Below are 20,317 nucleotides of genomic sequence, written 5' to 3'. Positions count from 1 at the left end.
CCTGTCTCTGGAACAAACTCCCTCACTCTCTTCAATCCCACTCCTCCCTCCAGGTCTTTAAACCAGCTGTTCACCACCATCTCTTATCTTCCCCCATCCAAAACCTTGATCTTTTCTACCCCTGTTAATGTCACCCTATATCCACATTTTTGAAATATCAACTTCTTTCCTGGAAGTCCGAGCAGTGTCCATGTGTCTTATACCTCTCCCACCCCCCCCCCCCCCCCACCCCCACCTTCCCATGCCTCCTCCCCCAAGCCCTCTCCCTCCCACATATCTCCTGATGTCCCTGTTCCCTTCTGTTGTACTTGTGTGCTTCCCTCTCTCTCCCCCCATCTCGTCTCCCGCTCCCTTAATCATATGTTTTATGTGTCAGTTTTTTTTTTTGTGATTAATGTTAGCTCTTACACGAGCCTCGATCTTGTACACAAAAAAAAACAACGACCATGAACCTCGCTCATTTTTGTTTTGTTCCTGACTTTATAATTTGGCTGGTCCTCGTCTGAAGAACCATAAACCTCGCTCCTCTTCTTTTTCTTCCTGACTTTATAATTTGGCTGGATCTTGTCTGAAGAACCATGAACCCTTGCTCCTCTTCTTTTTCTTCCCGACTTAATAGTTTGGCCAGTTATTGTCGAAAGAACAATGAACCTTGCACCTCTTCTTTTTCTTCCTGCATAAGGCTCTGTTTTCCCCCAACAGACAGGGTCTGTTCCATTTCCCTTTTTATCCCCTGGATCATGGCTACCAAGTCCTGCAGAGATGATGTTCCCCCTTGAGGAGCTGGTACCACAGCCCTCAATTTGTTAGGCAATTCATATTTTGGTTGCTCCTCCTGCTCCAGCCCAGCTCGCTGGCTTTTTTTTTTATCTCCTCCTCACTCTCCAACCTCATCTTTTCTTTCAATTCGGCCATCACTCGGTGATGTTCCTTCTGCGTTTCCTTCACAAACCTCTCCTTCTCTTCACTGTCCAACCTCATCTTTTCTTTCAGCTGACGCATCTCTCGCTTCGGCCAGATAATCTCTTCCACACAAGCCGTTAGTTCAGCACTCTTCTGTAGGTTTTCCTGGGCCAGCCTTCTTCCTGCCACGTTTTGTTCATCATATTCCTGCTTTAGCTCACTAAACTGGCGATGCAAGTTGTCCACATCCTTCACCAGTTGCTCCCTTATTATAGTTTGTTCTTTTAGCTGCTGCCCAGAGCATCGTGTTTCTTCCTCGGCGCACTGTAGCCATCTCTGCAGGATGCGAATGTTAGTGTGCCGCTTATTCAGCTCTTCCTGCAACTTATTCTCATGTTCGATTCTTTCCTCTACACTTTCCTTCAACCGATGCTCCTTTTCTTTTTCTTCTTCATCCCTTTTCTTATTGTCCTCTTCTACATCTCTCCTTATGACCTTGCATATCTCCTCAATCTTCATCTTTTCCTCCTCTAGTTGTTTGATTCTCACTCCCTTGTCTTTCCACTCCATCTCAGCTGTTTCTTTCCATCTCTGAATCTCTTCAAAGGCTCGCACGATCTCTTTTCTTTCTTCCTCGACCCTCCTAAGACCTTACTTTTGTTCCTTGTCATTTTTGACTTCCATACAATTCTTCTCCATCTGCTTTACCTGCTGCAGTGCCTTGTCTCTTTCCCTTTTGTAGTTCTTCAATCTCTTTTTTGTCTTCCATGTAATATTTCTTCATTTGTTTTTCAGCCGATGTAACCAGAGTGTTGAAAATTATCTGCTTGTTGCGGTTGGGGCAGCATGCGAAATACAGCAGAAAATTCAATCTGCCCCCTGTCCTTGTGCTTATTGGCATCATCCTGCCATTCCCGTTCTGCTCCAAAGGATAAATTTTCAGGGTACTCCTGACATTCCTGCTCTGCTCCATAGGCTCTGTCATACCACGAGTCTTTCTCTGCCATATCGTCATGACGTGAGTGCTGCTCTGCTCTATTACACTCCCCATAAGTTGACATTTTCAGGGAGCTCCTGCCACACCTCAAAACCTCCCCCTTCTTCTACTCCTTCCTCTACTCCTTCCTCTCCTATGGCAGCGTTGATCCTCCATCAAATCCAATTACTAAAGCCAATTGTAACAGCACTGGGTGTACACTCCTCTCAGGTCCTTATCGCAGTACAGACAGAAAGTTTTCCCTTCAGTGTAAAATGACCAAAGCGATATTTAAAAGGATTTTAAGCCGATACGCATCACATGCCTAGTGAAGATAGGCCTCAGCAATCAAGGCAGCACTCTGTTCTTTATACACCGCCCAAATAACGATATGGCATTATCTCAAGCAGCACTTTTACTGCGGAGGTTACGCAGGTCCTTGCTATTATTTCCAACAATTTACTCTTAAAATTGCGAGTTGGATCGGCAACTGTGACGTGTTTCTGTGAAGTCGGTAAAAGCATGATAGTGGAGCGGAAAGCATTAAACATCGTTACGTTTGTGGGGGTAGGTGATGAGTGATGACATACCATAGTGGAGATGCAATCATGTAAGGTAGCGTGTACCACGTGTGAGTAGGAAGCCGATGTACATAAGCAGGGAAACTGTGCTTAAGAGTGTTTATGTGTCACCACACGGAGGGTGGTTTTGTGTTAAGTTAAATAGGGCTTCAGGATAATTCCCAGTATGTAATTGCCTCCTGTGATTTTCCCTCATGTTTTTACATTCAGTCAGGCAGCCTGCAAATGACCGGGTCAATTTTTTTTTTTGTATACAAGATCGAGGCTCATGTAAGAGCTAACATTAATCACAAAAAAACGGACACACAAAACATACAATAAAGGGAGCAGGAGACAAGATGGGGAAAGAGAGGGGAAGCACACAAGTACAACAGCAGAGAACAGGGACATCGGGAGATCTGTGGGAGGGAGAGCGCTTGGGGGAGGAGGCATGGGAAGCCGGGGGGGGGGGTTGGGGGGCGGGAGAGGTATAAAACACATGGACACTGCTAGGACTTCCAGGAAAGAAGTCGGTATTTCAAAAAAGTGGATATGGGGTGAATTAACGGGGGTAGAAAAGATCAATGTTTTGGATTAGGGAAGATAAGAGATGGTGATGAACAGCTGTTTTAAAGACCTGGAGGGAAGATTGGGATTGAAGAGAGTGAGGGAGTTTCTTCCAGAGGCGGGAGTAAAGAGGAATGAAAGAGTGAAGGTGAGCAGAGAGTCTTGATTTTGGCAATTTCACCAGAAGAGGGTTGCTGGCAGATCTTGTGCGACCTGTAGGAATATTTGGGGGACAGAGCACAGATAGAGCTGGGGGAGCTAGGCTGGAGAGGAGTCAATAGAAGACAGAAAGATCACTTTCCTGCCTGCGGTGAGTGAGTGAGTGAAAGGCCCTCACAATCAGCTTCATCGCAGGAGATTCCGAATGATTCTGAAAGCTTTGGTGAAGCCGAGCTAGGTGTGAGGCAGGAGCACCGGCCCAGAGGGGACAGCAGTATTCCATTGAGCTGCGGATGAAAGCCTTGTATGTGGTGAGGAGCTCAGGTGTGCCAAGGACGAACGTGATTAAACCACAACAACCGACATAATGCTGACAGAGACCCGAACATTTGCCGATCGACAATAAACCCCGCCCCACCAACTGACTAAGGAACAAGGCCACACCCCCACGAAGGGCATGGGAACTATCATACCCGGCAGACCACACCCCGAGCTTCATCATTGGTCGGGAGGACATGGGATGATTCGACAGAGCTCGGGCATTGGACAGAGTGTGACGTCAGAGAGCTGGAAGGTTCGAGAGGAGGAGGGGAAGAAGAAGAACCGGACTCTCTCTCTCTCTCTCGTGCTGGCTTGGTATCGGGCGGTCGCTCTTGGCAGTCGGTCTTTTGGCACGAACAAGAAGGGTGCCATTTTCCTTTGTTTGTGCTGGTGCGATTTGGCTCGTGGGTTTGAGCGGGACGCTAGCAATTGTTTGTCTGGCCATTGTTTGTCGGCTGGGTCGTGGAGTTTGGGTGCTTTGGAGGAGGACAAAGAAGCAGCCTCTCTCGTTCTGGTTTGGTCACGGGCGGTCGCATTTTGGCTCGTGTGGCTTGTGAGGAAAGCCGTCGGAGCTTTTGTTGGAACTCTGTCTCTGGCTTGGTGGCTCCTGTCTTGGGTGGATCATGAGGGGAACTTCATGAAGCCACATTGCGTTTCGGAGGGAGACAAGAGTGAAAGGGGACCGGCTGCATGAATTGCCTCACATTCGTGGCGCAGTGAAGAGGAGCTTCGCGCCATCTTGTGTGGTTCCCATGCGAGCGATTTTGGGCTGCCTGTGCTGCGGACGTCATTTGGCAAACTCGCTGAAGAGACCCCTTTGGAGACAGATAAGGCCGGCCGGCTTTTGTAAACATTTGTCTTTCTTTATCATTCCCCTGTTTGTATTTGTGTCAGTGTGGAGGGTCCATTAAAGTAGCGGATATTTATTTTACCTCACCTTTCATTTTTATCGTATTACATTTACTTTCATTAAATCATTACCGTGGTACTTTCACTTGTTGTATTGTTGATTTTCCTTGTCTCGTTTCTGTGTTTGTGGGTTCGAGGAATAAGCCATGTGAGTTCCGTACAGGTAAGCACCCGGTTGCCTGTGGTCCTGCACGTGCCAAAAAGTACCGCCAATTTTCGGCTTGACCGCCTCGGAGTAAGACCGACCGGCTATCCGTCCAATACTGGTTTTCATCGGCCGCAGATTTGACAATATTGTGCTGTTTTGATGTGGGAATGCCCGTTTGTTTTTATGAGTGGGAGGAGGGTGAGAAAGAAGAGGAGGGTGAGAGTGGGGGGCAGGGGAGCTGGACCGGAGAGTGTAAAGGTGGGACAGATTTGAAATGGGGATGCTGGGACTTGGGGGAGGGGGCTCCTCTACTAGATTAGACTATTCCTCCATTGGTTTGAGTAGATACTTAGCAAAGTTAACGCCAAATAAACTTTCTTTGCAGCCGCATAAGAAGCAACATCGATGGCAAATACCTGATTGATGCAGTTCCTTTCAGCTGCTGCAACCCGAATTTTCCTCGACCTTGCATTCACGAGCAAATGACCAACAACTCAGCTCACTACCACTACGACTACCTGACGGAGAAGTTGAACCTGTGGCAGCAGGGGTGCGCCGACGCGCTGCTACACCACTACCTGTCTGTCTTGCACTCGGCTGGTCTCATTGTCTGTCTCATCTGGCTATTTGAGGTGCGGACCAAGTGTCACCCAAACTTTTTAGTGTTGATTAGTCATTTTAGTGTTAGTAGATAAACGGTATTGCACTAAAGTTATTTTCATAAACTAGATCTTTGCTCATTGAACTGCTCAAGACTTCTCAGGCTTGTGTATGCTGACAACTGAGCCGGAGGTTCCATTGTAATACTAGAACAGCACTCGATAGAGCGCATGTATCTCCGCCAGGTGAACAGTTTCGTTTTTGTATCCCACTGATGGGCCAGACGTGGATTCGGACCTGAACCAAAATCGAATCGTATCACCTGGCCAACTCATCCACCAAGTTTTGTCACAACTCGTCCACACATTTTTGAAATATCATGAAAAAACATCGTTTTGGCCCTATCACTCAATGGTGAAGAATCACTTTACATTTTAAATTCTCAGATCCGGACCTGGATTCGAATGTTCACCAAAATGTAATTATTTTGTACGTGTCACATAACCAACCTGTCCACCAAATTTTGTCCAAATGTGCCACAACCTTTTGAGATATCGTGTTCACAAACAGACAGACAAAAAACAGACAAACCAACAGCCAAATAGACAGACAACCAGATACAGAGAAAAACAGACAGACAAACAGACAGATAAACAAAACAGACAGACAGACAAACAGACAGCCAGACACAGTCAGAAGAACAGACAGACAAACAGACAATCAAATAGACAGCAAAACTGACAGACATACAAAGCAGACAGACAGAGAAACAGACACAAATAAACAGACAGACAAAGCAGACAGAGTGTCAGTCAGACAAGGGTGAAAACATAATCTCCATTCACCTTCGGTGGCGGAGGTAATTACATAATATATAATTACATATTATTACTAATTACATATCATTACTAATTATACATATGCCGGTTTATAATTATGTATTGAAAAAATACAAGTTGGGTTGTCTTGGACTATTTTATCTACTTATTAACACCACTTGTAATGTCATTTGCATGTATAATATGATTTTAAAAACGTTTGTCACATTTAGGAACCATCTATTTATTATGTATGCAAATATGGCAAACACCCTTACCCCAAAATGCTCCATTCTTGCCCCTTCCCTTCTCTCGTACAGACTCCTATTTCTCGAACTCCAACATCCTCACTTTTCTTTTCTCTATTACAATTATGTCATTCACCCCTCCACCTTCCCCAATACCCAGTGCATACGTAATAAAAAGATGCACTGTTAGTGTGCCCACACCGAAAATGTCAATAGGGAGAAAAAGAATGGCACCTGTTCATTTTGTTTTTAAAGCTGTCCGTGTTACTGGGAGCTCGATTCCTCCAAACGGCGATGAGCAACGTCGTCCTGGATGGAGACCCGGACGGCGAGGGCGAGGCCTGGCTGTTGGAGGGCGGTATCCTCGAGACAGCCAAAAACAACCTCAACATCATCAAGTCATTCAGAAGGCCCAACCAAATATCTACCGTGTCCGAAACGGAGGAGTACGCGCACGAAGAGCCAGTTCCTGCCGAACACGAACTGAACAACATTCCGGAGGGATGATCATCTACTCGAGGTGGATTCATACACGACACATGACACCTGCACCTGAATGGAGGTCTCATGTTCATTAACATACATAACTGTGCAAAAGTTTGGGTTATGTTCACTTTGTTGTGCTACTCCCCATTAAACATTTGTGGGAAGTTAGAAGTGCTACATAGGTAGGCCTAGGTAATAATAAATCAAATTTCTGTGAAAGTCAATTTGATATCACAGTTACCTTTAATTTTGTAAAATAAATTAGGAAATTGAAAAAGTTTTATCTTTGCTTCATATAGTTACGTTTGTGGGAATGCGGGTCATTTGGGAGTGTGTTGTTTGGGGTGGGTTGCATAGGGGTGTCAGTTCGGTTGTGGTTCCCCAAATAGGAACTTTTCGTATTTATTTTTCCTTTTTCTTAAAGTTTACCCCATACCGACTCCCTTTACGCCATGTGATTTTGACTATTGGTGGTGTTGCACAAAAACAGCTTTGGGAAGGATTCAACCCTTTTTCTGATGAGCAAAAAAAGGGCAGAAAAAGAGAGAGGAAGAAGAAACGCGGCCGGCGTGGAGTCCTTGCTGATTTACCGTTTCCTGGACTTTGTGAAGCAGATTTAGAAGGATCTAGCAAAAGTAGTGTGCCTCAAGAAGTCGAAGTTCCTTAGAAACCAAAAGCTGTTCCAGAAGCAAGAAAGTGGGGCAGAAGGATAGAGGGAAGAAGAAGAGCGGCTCTTGGCAGGGTGGTGAAAACGCCATCCTTGCTCGTGGAGGTTGATGAAAGGAGAGGGCGATTGCAGAGCGTTGGTGAACCTTGGTCCCTCCAAGTCCGCTCTGACGAACGTTGAGTAAGCTGCTCTTCAAACAGGCCTGAACCCAATTCCATCCCCATCCTCAAATCACATTTTATTTAAATTCCCTGCGATTATTATTTTATTACTTTGCTTACCTTCCCCTTCCCTTCCCTGGGTTAGATAGAGTGTTATGTGTGGATGTTGTGTCGGCCTTTCATATCAGTTGTATGTGGCCTGTGTTAATTGTTTCAATCTGTCATTATTAATTAATTAAGTCTGCCATACTTGTACTTATACGATTTCATTATTATATCGTTTTGCATTATTTGAAGTAAATTGATTGTATTTCATTTTGTTTGATTGACCTTTTCCGGATCATGAAAAAAATCCAAAAACCGCTCGGCCAGCTTGCGGGCCTCGGCCCAGCGGGTTGGGGATAGGACTTGGGGTCGCTGACATTAGTCACCCTATAACACACTTAGTCGGAAGTGACGTTTGGGACTCAGCTCCTCATCCTCGACGCCCGTAACAATATATTATACTAGACATTTTTACCCGTCGCTTCGCTGGCGGACTAAATCAAAACACGTGTTGTGCTTCACAAACATTCTGCTTATTCAATCCATCTTTTCTCCAAGGTCGTCTTACATCTACTTGGAAGCCACCTGATATCACCTTCATCAACCATGCTGGCTGCTTATATATGGCGCAAGGAAATATCACTTCTGCTTCGCTGCGAAGCTCAGTGTTAGATGTTTTGCTTTGATCCTCCGCTTAAAATTTGTGAAATGAAACATTTTGAAAATTTAGAATTATTCTCACTCAGATTTCAACATCACTGTAATGTGTATTGGTAAGTTGTTTTAATTTTCTTTATAATGTATAAGATGATGATTTGTAATACCGACTACCACCAGGTGGCACTATACAGTACAATACACATTTACAAAGAGAGAGTTGGAGCCTTCCCCACTAACCTGACCCCTCCTCCCCCAGATATGTTACCCTGACGGAAATCATACTTGGGGTACCCTGAGGCAACAAGCAAAATCTGATTTTATTTGGTTCAGTAGTGTTTTAGCTTTAACGAACATAAATAAGACCATAATAAAATTAATTACATACGTGTTGGTTGTACCTTGGGGCAGGTTAAGGACAAAAATAGGCCTAAGACATCTTCGGAAGTGCCATATTCACAATCGCCATGCCCTCTATACGTTTTCCATTCCATGGAAAACAACCGAAGCAACTGTTAAAAGGATCATCAAATATCGAAAGGATGGAGCCAATGGGCGTCATGAGCCTTGTAAAGGCAACTGCACGTATAGGCCGCAGGCTTCAGGCCTCGAGTATCAGCCTATGAGCCAGTGCAATTGGAATTATCTGAACTATATAACCACTATGTATTGATTACATACCAGCAGGGGTACCCGGCTTTGCCCTCCCACTCCTTTCCCTGCCTCTTCCCACCCCGCCCCCTCTGGACTCCAATGCCACCCCTTCTCCTCCCTCCTCACAATCCTTCCACTCCATCCTTCTACACCACACACCCTCCCTCCAGACTCCCACATCACCCCTTCCCCTCCTACCTTTTCTTCCCACCCCACCCTTCCCCTCCTTTCTCCCACCTCTTCCCATCCCACTCTCTCCCTCCGGACACCTACCCCACCCCTACCCTCCCTCATCCCACCTGTTCTCCTCCTCCGGACTCCCAAACCACCCGTTCCCCTCCCTCCAAACTCCCACACCACCCGTTCCCCTCCCTCCAGACTCCCACACCACCCCTTCCCCTCCATCTCCCCTCATCCCACCCCTTCCCCTGCCTCCTCCCATCCCACCCCTTCCCCTGCCTCCTCCCATCCCACCCCTCCCTCCAGATTCCCCGTGACAGGTGGTGGCTCGTGTGCTTATAAGTTGTGAATTGTGAAACAAATGACTTTTAAAACTCATATTAAGGTGTATACTGGTAAGAATTGATCCTATAACGTTTCGTCGCAATTTACCTTGGGGCTCGGAGGAGACGACATCCATTACCAAGCAGCTTGTAGAGCGCTCGCTAAGTGGCTTAAGCACTCAACCAAGCACTCCAACGAAACCGTTGAAAGGGAATGGACGGCTTGGCAAGCGATAGTAAGCTGCTTGGTAACTGAAACGCCCCTGGACATCTGGACAGTATACAGAATACAGTACATACAAAACGTCGACAAAAGGACTTTTTTTTAAAAATTAACATTTAAAATATAAATCATGATTATTATCCTCGCCAGAGGTGTGAGTATTGCATTTGAGTCCGTTTGTCTGTTTGTTTGTGTCCGCACAAAATAAATATGATTTTCTCTGCAACCGTTGGTCCAATTGACAGGAGATTTTCACCATAGGTGCAACTCCACCTGCAGAATTTTATAATGATAATTATGAAGTCATCGGTCACGTGGTTTCTCCGCCATCTTGGAAAAACCGAAAAACGTTGCACCTCCATATCTCCGAAAGCGCTGAATAGAAAAAATTGAGACATGGCTCATTGTAAAGAACTCTCCATGGCCAACAAAATATGTTAATGATGATGTCATAGGTGCCTCCATTATGACGTCCTAATTCGACAAGTACAAAACTTCATCCGATCAAGATGAAATTTCTTGAGCATAATCTAGGAATAAATTAGTTTAGAAAACAAATAATGATGACGTCATCGGTCGTGTGGTTCGGCCACCATATTTACTTTAACACAAAAGCCTTAAAAACCACTGAAAATACATCCTGGTGAGGGTTTGCAATCTCTGATTGCTCTTTTTCCTCCTTGTTTTCCTTGTAAATAAAACGTATCCGGTCCAGTCTCAACGTTGTTTTACTTTTTTAAATGTACAGTCACGTGAAAAAGTAAGTACACCCCATGTAAAGTTTTGACTTTTTCAACATATTTCAACATACAGCTATTTGATCTTCATTTCAACAATATTGATAAAGGTGATATAATATAACAAATATCATGAAACATTTACATTTTGTAGCCCATTGTATAATTTAAATAAACATAAATGCAAATTTCGCATGTGGAAAAAGTAAGTACACCCCTACATATATCACGACTTCAAATACCTAAAATTAGAATCAGGTACACCAGCTCAGGTGCAAATGAATAGAACATCGTTAGAGAGGATCTTGGAGAAACCTGTCTTATTTAAACCTCAGACATTTAGTTTGGTTTGCTCTTTGTTGTTGAAGTGTGTGGCGTCACCATGCCTAGATCAAAAGAGTTCTCCGAGGCCTTCAGAAAGAAGGTTATAGATGCCTACGAGCCTGGGAAGGGATTTAAAAAGATCTCCAAACAATTTGAAATCAATCATTCGACTGTCCGGAAGGTCATCTACAAGTGGAGAAGACTCCAAACAACTGCCAACTTGTTCAGACCAGGCCGCCCCAGCACGTTCAGCCCGAGAGCAGACCGCAAGATGCTGAAAGAAGTCTCTAAGAACCCCAGAATGTCATCACGGGAGCTACAGGTAGCTCTTTCCACTGTTGATGTCAAAGTGCACGAGTCTACCATTCGAAAGAGGCTGCACAAATTTGATCTACATGGGAGGTGTGCCAGGAGGAAACCTTTGCTGTCCAGAAAGAACATCAGGGCAAGACTAAAGTTTGCCAATGAACACCTAGGCAAAGACCAGCACTTCTGGAACAATCTGCTCTGGACAGATGAGTCAAAGGTAGAGCTATTTGGCCACAGTACCAGAAGACATGTTTGGCAAAAACCAATGACAGCATTTGACCACAAGAACCTGATACCAACTGCAAAGCATGGTGGTGGAAATATTATGGTTTGGGGCAGCTTTGCTGCATCAGGGCCTGGGCAGCTCACCAGCATAGAATCCACGATGAATTCTTCATTGTACCAGATGGTGCTTGAGGATAATGTGAGGCCATCTGTCAGAAAGTTGAAGCTCAACCGTAGCTGGACCTTGCAACATGACAATGACCCTAAACATACCAGTAAATCCACCAAGGAATGGCTGAAAAGAAAGAAATGGAGGGTTCTGGAATGGCCAAGTCAAAGCCCGGATCTAAATCCCATCGAGATGTTGTGGGGGGATTTGAAAAGAGCTGTGCATGCAAGAAACCCCTCAAACATCGCACAGCTGAAAGAATTCTGTATGAAGGAGTGGGCAAAAATTTCTCCCAGTCGATGTCAGAGACTGGTAGACAGTTATAAGAAACGCCTACTTGAGGTTGTTTTTGCCAAAGGGGGAAATACCACCTATTAGAGCCAAGGCTCTAATACTCACCTGCTCACCTTCACTCACCTTCACTCTTTCATTCCTCTTTTCTCCCGCCTCTGGAACAAACTCCCACACTCACTTCAATCACACTCCTCCCTCCAGGTCTTCAAAACAGCTGTTCACCACCATCTCTTATCTTCCCCCATCCAAAACCTTGATCTTTTCTACCCCCACTAATTCACCCCAGATCCACCTTGTTTGAAATTCCAACTTCTTTCCTGGAAGTCTTGGCAGTGTCCATATGTTTTATACCTCTCCCACCCCCCCCCCTTCCCATGCCTCCCCCCCAAAGCCCTCTCCCTCCCACAGTTCTCTCGATGTCTCCATGTCTCTCGGTCCCTGCTCTCAAATGTTGTGTTTGTGTCCTTCCCCCTCTCTCCCCATCTTGTCTACCGCTCCCGATGTTATTTGTTATTTGTTTATATTTTGTTTGTATTTATTTGTTTGATGTTATTTGTTTTGTGTGTCTGTTTGTCTTTCTGTGTGATTAATGTTCGCTCTTTCACGAGCCTCGATCTTGTATACAAAAAAAAAAAAAAAAAAAAAAAAAAAAAAAGGGTGTACTTACTTTTTCCACATGCGAAATTTGCATTTATGTTTATTTAAATTATACAATGGACTAGAAAATGTAAATGTTTCATGATATTTGTTATATTATATCACCTTTATCTATAAATATTGTTGAAATGAAGATCAAATAGCTGTATGTTGCGTTACGGATTCGGCACTTCCGTGGTTGTGGCTTTTATCCACTTGACACATTTCTGATATTATGTACTATTATTATCTTCAAAAGGTTTATTGTTCATGAACAGTTATCAAAAGTTAACTTTAAATGATACAGGAAACCGAACCGGAAGACGACGGTGGTGAAGAAGAGGAAGGCGTGGCGAGAAATGTCGGGGAAGAGGCGTGACGTCGAGCTCCGTAGCGAGCGCTGTCTGACAAAGGTCGAAAAGGGAATTTTGAGTTCCTGAAAGGACATCCTGCGATAGGTATTATCGCTGGGATTGAGAAATCTGCGTAGTCAGGTTTAGGCTGAGATTCCGACGAATCCTTGCCTGGTCGCTTCGACTCAATAGCCGTCGGCCATTTTGACCCTCGCGCTTCGCTCACCGAAAAGGTTTTTGCTACGCGTCAGCTTTTCTCTGCATCCTATCGTCTGTCGGGGCTGTGCGTGCGCAAACGCTGCATTTGAAGATTACGCTGCGGTTTCGCTGATTGAACTGTGAACGCGCTCATTGAGTTTGCCTTTGGTTTCGGACCACGTGACTGGCTACGTTTTTTCTACGCTACGCCCACGCCTCGTCCGCATCAACGGAGTGCGTGTCTCGATTCGATCTCGCTCTGACACTCGCAAGAGGGGATCACCTTTGAGTTAGAGACATTGAGGAGTGTCCTTTTTTTCACTCGCTTGGAGCACAGTGAGTTATCTGACTTTAGCTGATGGTACCATCCTAAGAGATATAGATTGCACTCTGGATTGCTATTGGTTGTACCGTTATTTTTGTGTGTGATTCTTAATACATTTGTTTGTTTAAAATCATTGGTGTGGTTTCACTATTGATTTCTAACACAGAATAACATATTTTTCTGCCGTGGCTCCTCTCGGGATTCGGAGGTACACCGTGACCAGGGGGTCGGGGAGGAACACGTAACAGAAATTGGGGGCTCGTCCAGGATTAAATTCCCTAAATTCCATCCGGGAAAGAATTCCCTAACATTCCCAGAATTCCCAAATTTGGAATTTTTCCAACATTCCCAAATTTTTTCAAAAAATTGAAAATAAATTGTGTGAAAAGGTGTTAATGGATAGTCACCATGGTGTTTGATGCAGGAAAGTTTGCGGTGTCACCTACTGAGGCACAGTTCCAAGCATTAAAAAAAATCGGACCTCTTGGTATTGGCCAGACATTTTAGCTTGGAGGTCCGAGCTAATATGAAGAAAGCAGAGATGCAGAGATTGGTGATAGAATCTCTGGTGGGACAAGGAACATGGGAAGAGGTAGCCTTGGATTGGTTACCCGAGGAACAAGAAAATGTGGAGCTCCGGAAACTGGAGATGCAACTGCAGAGCCAGGAAAGGTTAGAAGAGAAAAAAGCAGAGGAAAGGAGAGTTAAAAGAGAATTCGAAGAAAGAAGAGAAAAGGAAAGAGCAAAACAGGAACGAGAACTCGAAGAAAGAAGAGAACAGGGAAAAGCAGAGGAGACAAAAGCCGAAAGGGAGTTAAGGAAACGTGACATGGAGCTTCAGAATGAAATTAAATGCAAAGAGCTGGAGTTAATGAGAGAACGGGGAGAGGTACCATCCATGCCGGCTAGTTCGACAACTAGTCAGTACACCTGGGACGTTGGTAGACATGTGAGGCTGGTTCCACCCTTCAATGAAAAGGAGGTAGCCAAAAATTTTTCACACTTTGAGAAAGTGGCTCAAATGCTGAAATGGCCTGAGGAGTCCTGGACCATGTTAGTGCAAAATATTCTGGTGGGTAAAGCTCAAGATATTTATTCGGCTTTACCGATTGACCAATGTGCAGATTATGAGATAGTGAAGAAAACCATTCTCAAAGCCTATGAATTGGTCCCTGAAGCTTACCGGCAAAAATTCCGGAATGCCAGGAAGAGGGAGAGCGAGACCCATGTGGAGTTTGCCAGAATGAAAGAAACCATGTTTGATCGGTGGTGTGATTCAAAAGGGGTTGGGAAAGACTTCGAACTATTGCGACAATTGATCCTGGTGGAGGAATTCCAACAGTGCGTCCACGAGGACATTAAAGTACATCTGGAGGAAAGGAAAGTACCAAAGTTGTATGAGGCAGCAACCATGGCAGATGGCTATGCCTTAACACACAGGATGAGGTTCCATAAACCTAACTTCCCGCCTAGAGTTCGCACGGAGAGTTATGATACATCCGGTGCAGAGAACGAAGATTTAGGGGGGCGGCCTAGAGATGACTATGAGGACAGATCGGATACCGCGATTCTTAGGGATCAGAGGTCTACAGTTCCAAGACGGACTTATCCTCCGGGGGGCTCGAGACAAACCACGAGTTTCTCCTCCGGGCCTACTTGCGCTTTTTGCAAGAAACCTGGACACTTGATGTCCCGATGTTATGCTATGGAAAGGCAAAATCAGGAGCGGAGTCAGACGAGTACAACTCCGAATGCAATGGCAAATGTGAGAAATCGCCCTCAAAAGGGTTACCAACCATTTATTTCAGAGGGGTTTGTGTCATTGAATGGAGACTCGACTAACCAGAAACCGGTTAGGGTCTTGAGGGACACAGAAGCACATCAATCTTTGATGCTTGAAGGCATTTTGCCATTGTCAGAGAAGACGCCAACTGGTGTTCGTGTTCGTTTACAGGGGGTTGGTGGCTGTGTTAAAGCTCCACTCATGTCATCCATTTAGAGTCTGATTTGGTGTCAGGACCGGTCACCATAGGTTTACAAGCTACTCTTCCTGTAGAGGGAGTATCTTTTGTTATCGGGAATGATTTGGCCGGTGGTCAAGTTTCTGGTCACCCGATGTTTGTTGAAAAGCCTAGTAGGAAGCGCCCTGAAGAGAAGAGGAAGTACCCTGAAACTAAGTGTCAGCACACGCAAGTCAGGGATGGAGGCAATATTGGCAAGCTCTTTGTAGGTGGACAACTTCAAAACAAAGGAAGATGTTCTGGAGTCTGCCTTCAGCAAATATGGACCGCTTTTGGAAGTGCTGCTGATAAAAGACAGGGAGACACAAAAGTCAAGAGGGTTTGGCTTTGTCACGTTTGAAAACTCAAAGGACGCCAGAGATGCAGAAAAGGTTCTGAATAGCAAGGAGTTGGAGGGTCGGACCATAACAGTAGGGAAGGCGTGTGATTTCATAGATTTCATATGATTTTCATAGGTGTCGAGGGGGCTACAGAGGAGGACAACGGAGTAGTAGTTTTGGTGGTGGCCGCAATCGATATTATCATGGAGGCTCCCAGAGTTACGGCAGCTCCCGAAGGAAGGATTATCAGAGTAGTGGCCGAGAAGGAGACCGCTATTCATGTGACTACAGTGACAAACGGTCCAACCATGATTATTATGAAAGTTCGGAAGAGTTGAAGCACTGAATGCTGCGTAGCAGCCGAGCCAAGATTCCTACACGGATTAACCGTGAACTTGCAGAAGTTCTTGTTGCACGGACGTTGCACGGACGCACGGAAGTTGCACGGAATTTGGCTTTGCAGAAGTTCAACTTGGAAATTGAACATGTAAAGGGCAGGGACAATGTCGTTGCTGATGCTTTGTCCAGAGTGAAGTAACTTTGGAAATCACTGTGGGTTGTGTGAAAGTTTGTTGCTTTATTTTTGGGTAAATATTGATTGTTGTGCTCACGGGAATCGATGATTTGGTTGTGAGTTTACCTTTGTTTGTTTAAGGAGTTTGCCTGCAAAGAAAGTTTTCGCTGTGTTCAAACTTTCTTTCTTGAGGGGGGGAAGTGTTACTGATTCGGCACTTCCGTGGTTGTGGTTTTTATCCACTTAACACATTTCTGATATTATGTACTATTATTATCTTCAAAAGGTTTATTGTTCATGAACATCAAAAGTTAAAAAGGTTAACTTTAAATGATACAGGAAACCGAACCGGAAGACGACGAGAGAGAAGAGGAAGAGGCGTGGCGAGAAAAGTCGGGGAAGATGCGCGACGTTGAGCTCCATAGCGAGCGCTGTCTAACGAAGGTCGCGAGGGAATTTTGAGTTCCTTGAAAGGACATCCTGCGATAGGTATTATCGCTGGGATTGAGAAATCTGCGTAGTCAGGTTTAGGCTGAGATTCCGACGAATCCTTGCCTGGTCCCTTCGACTCAAGTAAGAGCCGTCGGCCATTTTGACCCTCGCGCTTCGCTCACCGAAAAGATTTTTGCTACGCGTCAGCTTTTCTCTGCATCCTATCATCTGCCGGGGCTGTGTGTGCGCAAACGCTGCATTTGAAGATTACGCTGCGATTCGCTGATTGAACTGTGAACGCGCACATTGAGTTTGCCTTTGGTTTCGGACCACGTGACTGGCTACGTTTTTTCTACACTACGCCCACGCCTCGTCCGCATCCGCATCAACAGAGTGCGGATCTCGATTCGATCTCGCTCTGACACTCGCTGGAGGGAGGATTTTTATGAAGCCGATATGAAGCTGGGCTTCAACTTTATGAAGCTGGGATTGTAAAATATTATAAATCACATTCATAGGATTAGTTTTTCAAACAGTCGCTAACGCTGCTTATAACATTAAACAAAGAAATTTTGAGGAATCCCGACATCCGTGAGGTAAGATTTACTTACAGAACCGAACAAAGATCCACAGTAATCTATATACCACACAAGGTTGGGTAAATAACATGACCCTTCCTGCCGCTAAAAAAGCGTTTTTCAAAGCGGCCTTTTGAAACCCACCAATTAAGGTTTTGTTTAGAAAACCACCAATGAAAACCACTTTTCCTGCTGTTTAACACAAAACAGAAAGGGAGGAAGACCAGGTTGTGCTCATTTAGCAAGCAGCTAGCCAGCGCTTGCCAAGCCAGCCATTCCTTAAGGGTTTTCACTTCGAGTGCTTGCTCGAATGCTTAAGCCACTTGGCGATCTCTCCACAAGAAACTTGGCAAATGAACACCACACCCAATGTTCTTGAGACCCGACCATAGATCGACTGTAATCTATATACCCCAAAGAGGAATGACCCTTCATGCTTGGTGTTGCAATTCCATTTACTATAATATTAACATTACGTTGTCATTATTTCAAAAATGATATAACGATTAAAAACCGAGGCTAATTCCTTACTTCCGCGATTGCTAGTACCGTACACCGATCATCATTGATTCATGAACCATACACCGCTTCAATCCATTAACCTTGTATTTATGACATTGGGATTAAAGTGTTATGGTTATATTTACTATATTATTATTACTAGCAACGGTACCCGCCCTATGGGTGGGGCTTCAATTGGGAGGCCCAAATGAAAAGGCAAAATTTCAGAAATTGAAGGCTTTTTTTCATTTTAAACGATTCATATAAACATCCATTGAATAATATCACACGCAAATCATCAAAATCTAAACAGTACATGGCGCCAATTTTGAAAAAAGATTGAATTCTGCAAAACGGAAGCGGCCGCTACACCTGTTTCTCAGTCGCTTTGCACACGCTGCCGTGTTACTTCGCAGCCGCACGTTTATATAGGAAGAGTTTGTCAGGAGTCGATCTACTCTCTCCTGGTACGTAGAATAAACAGTATTTGTAGAATTTCAACAAAAGCCACATCAATGTTCATAACGGTAAATATTATTCCATATATCGGTAAATATTGGAAAAACAATATAGCCTATTTTACTCCCAGGGGTCCCAGGAATATCCACCCAAAATATCGTTGTGATCGGTTGAGCCGTTTTTGCTGTACCTTCGAACGGACGGACGGACATTTGGTGAATTATAGTAAGATTACTATTACGAAAACTATACTACTAAAACGATACACTACTGTATTAAGAAACCTGGTCTTAATTTGTCTGAAGCGGCCCGAAGGTGATGCATGAAGCCTAAGACCTATACGTACCGTTGTGTTGCAAGGGCCGTAACGCCTATGCTTTGGATATTTGATGGTCATTTTAACAATCGGTTTGTTTGTTTCACACTGAATGAAAAACGTAAAGGTAGAGCATGGCGATTGTGATATATGACAGGTTCGACGATATGTTCTGCCTGAACGAAATTGGAATCAAAATGCCAGAGTGTGGCGAGTCAGCCGCCGTACCGCCATAATGACATCAGACGTAATCACTAATCACATCACCCTGTCATGTGACCAGATCCTCAGCTCTAATTGGTATACGTTTGAGGGGACATACAGACATGCATGCACACATACATACATACAAACACTGTTTTTAGACAGCTTTGCCCTATGGGCTACATCATAAAAACTCGTGATTATCCCGGGCCACCCGATTAATTAATTAAATACGCAGGCATTTCACGTCTACGTAGATTTTCGGTTAACTTTACCTCACATCATAACATGCGAAATACAGTTTGAAAAATCGGGCAAAAACGAAAAGTTTTTTTTAAAATTCCTGAAGACCACTATTTTCTTTCTGTTGCATTATGAGAAAGTACCTTCATTGGGCGGTGTATTGTAGACCGCTGCCGCGATCGCTCCGATCAAAGCATACATTACCTCGTTTCCTCTGCATGACTTGCAATCAAAAAGTACTTTCTCCCCTCAAAACAGAACCTTCATTTAACGATAGAAGACGCATTGTTCAGTCTTCATGTGGAGCGAAAAAAAATGGCGACGATGCCTGAATCACATCACCTGGCTAATGGGCGGTGCTTGTGACACGGGGCGAAGGGCGTGGCCTGTATAACGGGCGGGGCTCATGACAGACAAACACAAACTCCGCTTTATTTATAAGGCACATAAGCAGCACGCATGACTTTGCTTCATGTACGTAATCCGGGTTATTTTTCTTTTTGGGAGCAATCGAGGCAGTGGTATGTTGCCCATACACCACCTAAATGAAGGGATGTTTCAGAAGAACGTGTGGTTCGCTTGGAACAAGATCACCTGGGGAGTGGGTACTCTGCTATAGTGGTAATAGTTTTCCATCTAATTACACTGAAAATCAACTGTATCACCCAATGCACATCCATGTTGAGGTAGTTCGCCGTCTCATAATGTAATAAGCAAGGAAATGTAGCTTAAGAGTTAAGAATTGTGTTGTTTAATTGTGCACCTTACGGTGGGTTGGGTGGTACGTTGTAATAAATATTTAGGGGTTAAGGTAATCGTACGTGCCGCCTCCGGTAATCCCCAGGTGAGGTGATGAGGTGCATCGCTTCGTTTGCTAAATACTCACACTGTGCTACAAAAGCTGTAGCAATACCACTGTCCACATAAAAGGATTCTGCTTGTCCTTTTGTCTCTCCGGTTTCCTGTCTCCTCTCTCTCACCGCTTCACAGATCGTTATCAAACTTTTTAGACATCTTACTATAATTCACCAAATGTCCGTCCGTCCGTCCGTCTGTTCCCAGGTACCGCAAAAACGGCTAAACCGATCGCAACGAAATTTTGGGTGGGTATTCCTGGGACCCCCTGGAGTAAAATAGGCTATATTGTTTTCCCAATTTTCCAATTTTTCCAATTTTTCCAAACACGATGGAATAATATTTACCGATATGAACAGTGATGTGGCTTTTGTTGAAATTCTACAAATACTGTTTAGATTTTGATGATTTGCGTGTGATATGATTTAACGGATGTTTATATAAATCGTTTAAAATAAAAAAGCCTTCAATTTCTTATATTTTGCCTTTTCATTTGGGCCTCCCAATTGAAGCCCCGCCCATAGGGCAGGTACCGTTGCTAGTAATGTATGACAATTTTGCTTACAGTATATCAATTGGATTCCAAATTCTGCAATTATTGTTTGGCCCAGTTAAAAGTACACGACGCTCAAAAGCGTTTGCCATGTTTCTTGGTCACGACACTCCGATGTCCTGGTGTGCGGCCCTTCAACCCTAACC

The 20,317-nt window shown here is 44.4% G+C and overlaps 1 protein-coding gene across 1 annotated transcript in view; it reads right to left on the bottom strand.

Moving 5' to 3' along the window:
• Positions 1 to 798: 798 nt before the first annotated feature.
• LOC137440024 (uncharacterized) overlaps positions 799 to 20,317 on the bottom strand; it is a 33,049-nt gene continuing 13,530 nt past the window's right edge. The window contains exon 3 of the mRNA XM_068136379.2: positions 799 to 1,546. Within this exon, the coding sequence (XP_067992480.2) occupies positions 799 to 1,546 (748 nt within the window). The remainder of the gene's footprint in view (positions 1,547 to 20,317) is intronic.

The sequence above is a fragment of the Myxine glutinosa genome, chromosome 5 (assembly GCF_964187855.1).
Source record: "Myxine glutinosa chromosome 5, kmMyxGlut1.1, whole genome shotgun sequence".
Taxonomy (NCBI): domain Eukaryota; kingdom Metazoa; phylum Chordata; class Myxini; order Myxiniformes; family Myxinidae; genus Myxine; species Myxine glutinosa.
Note: the sequence above shows the minus strand (reverse complement) of the source record. Positions and strands in the feature narration are given on the sequence as shown.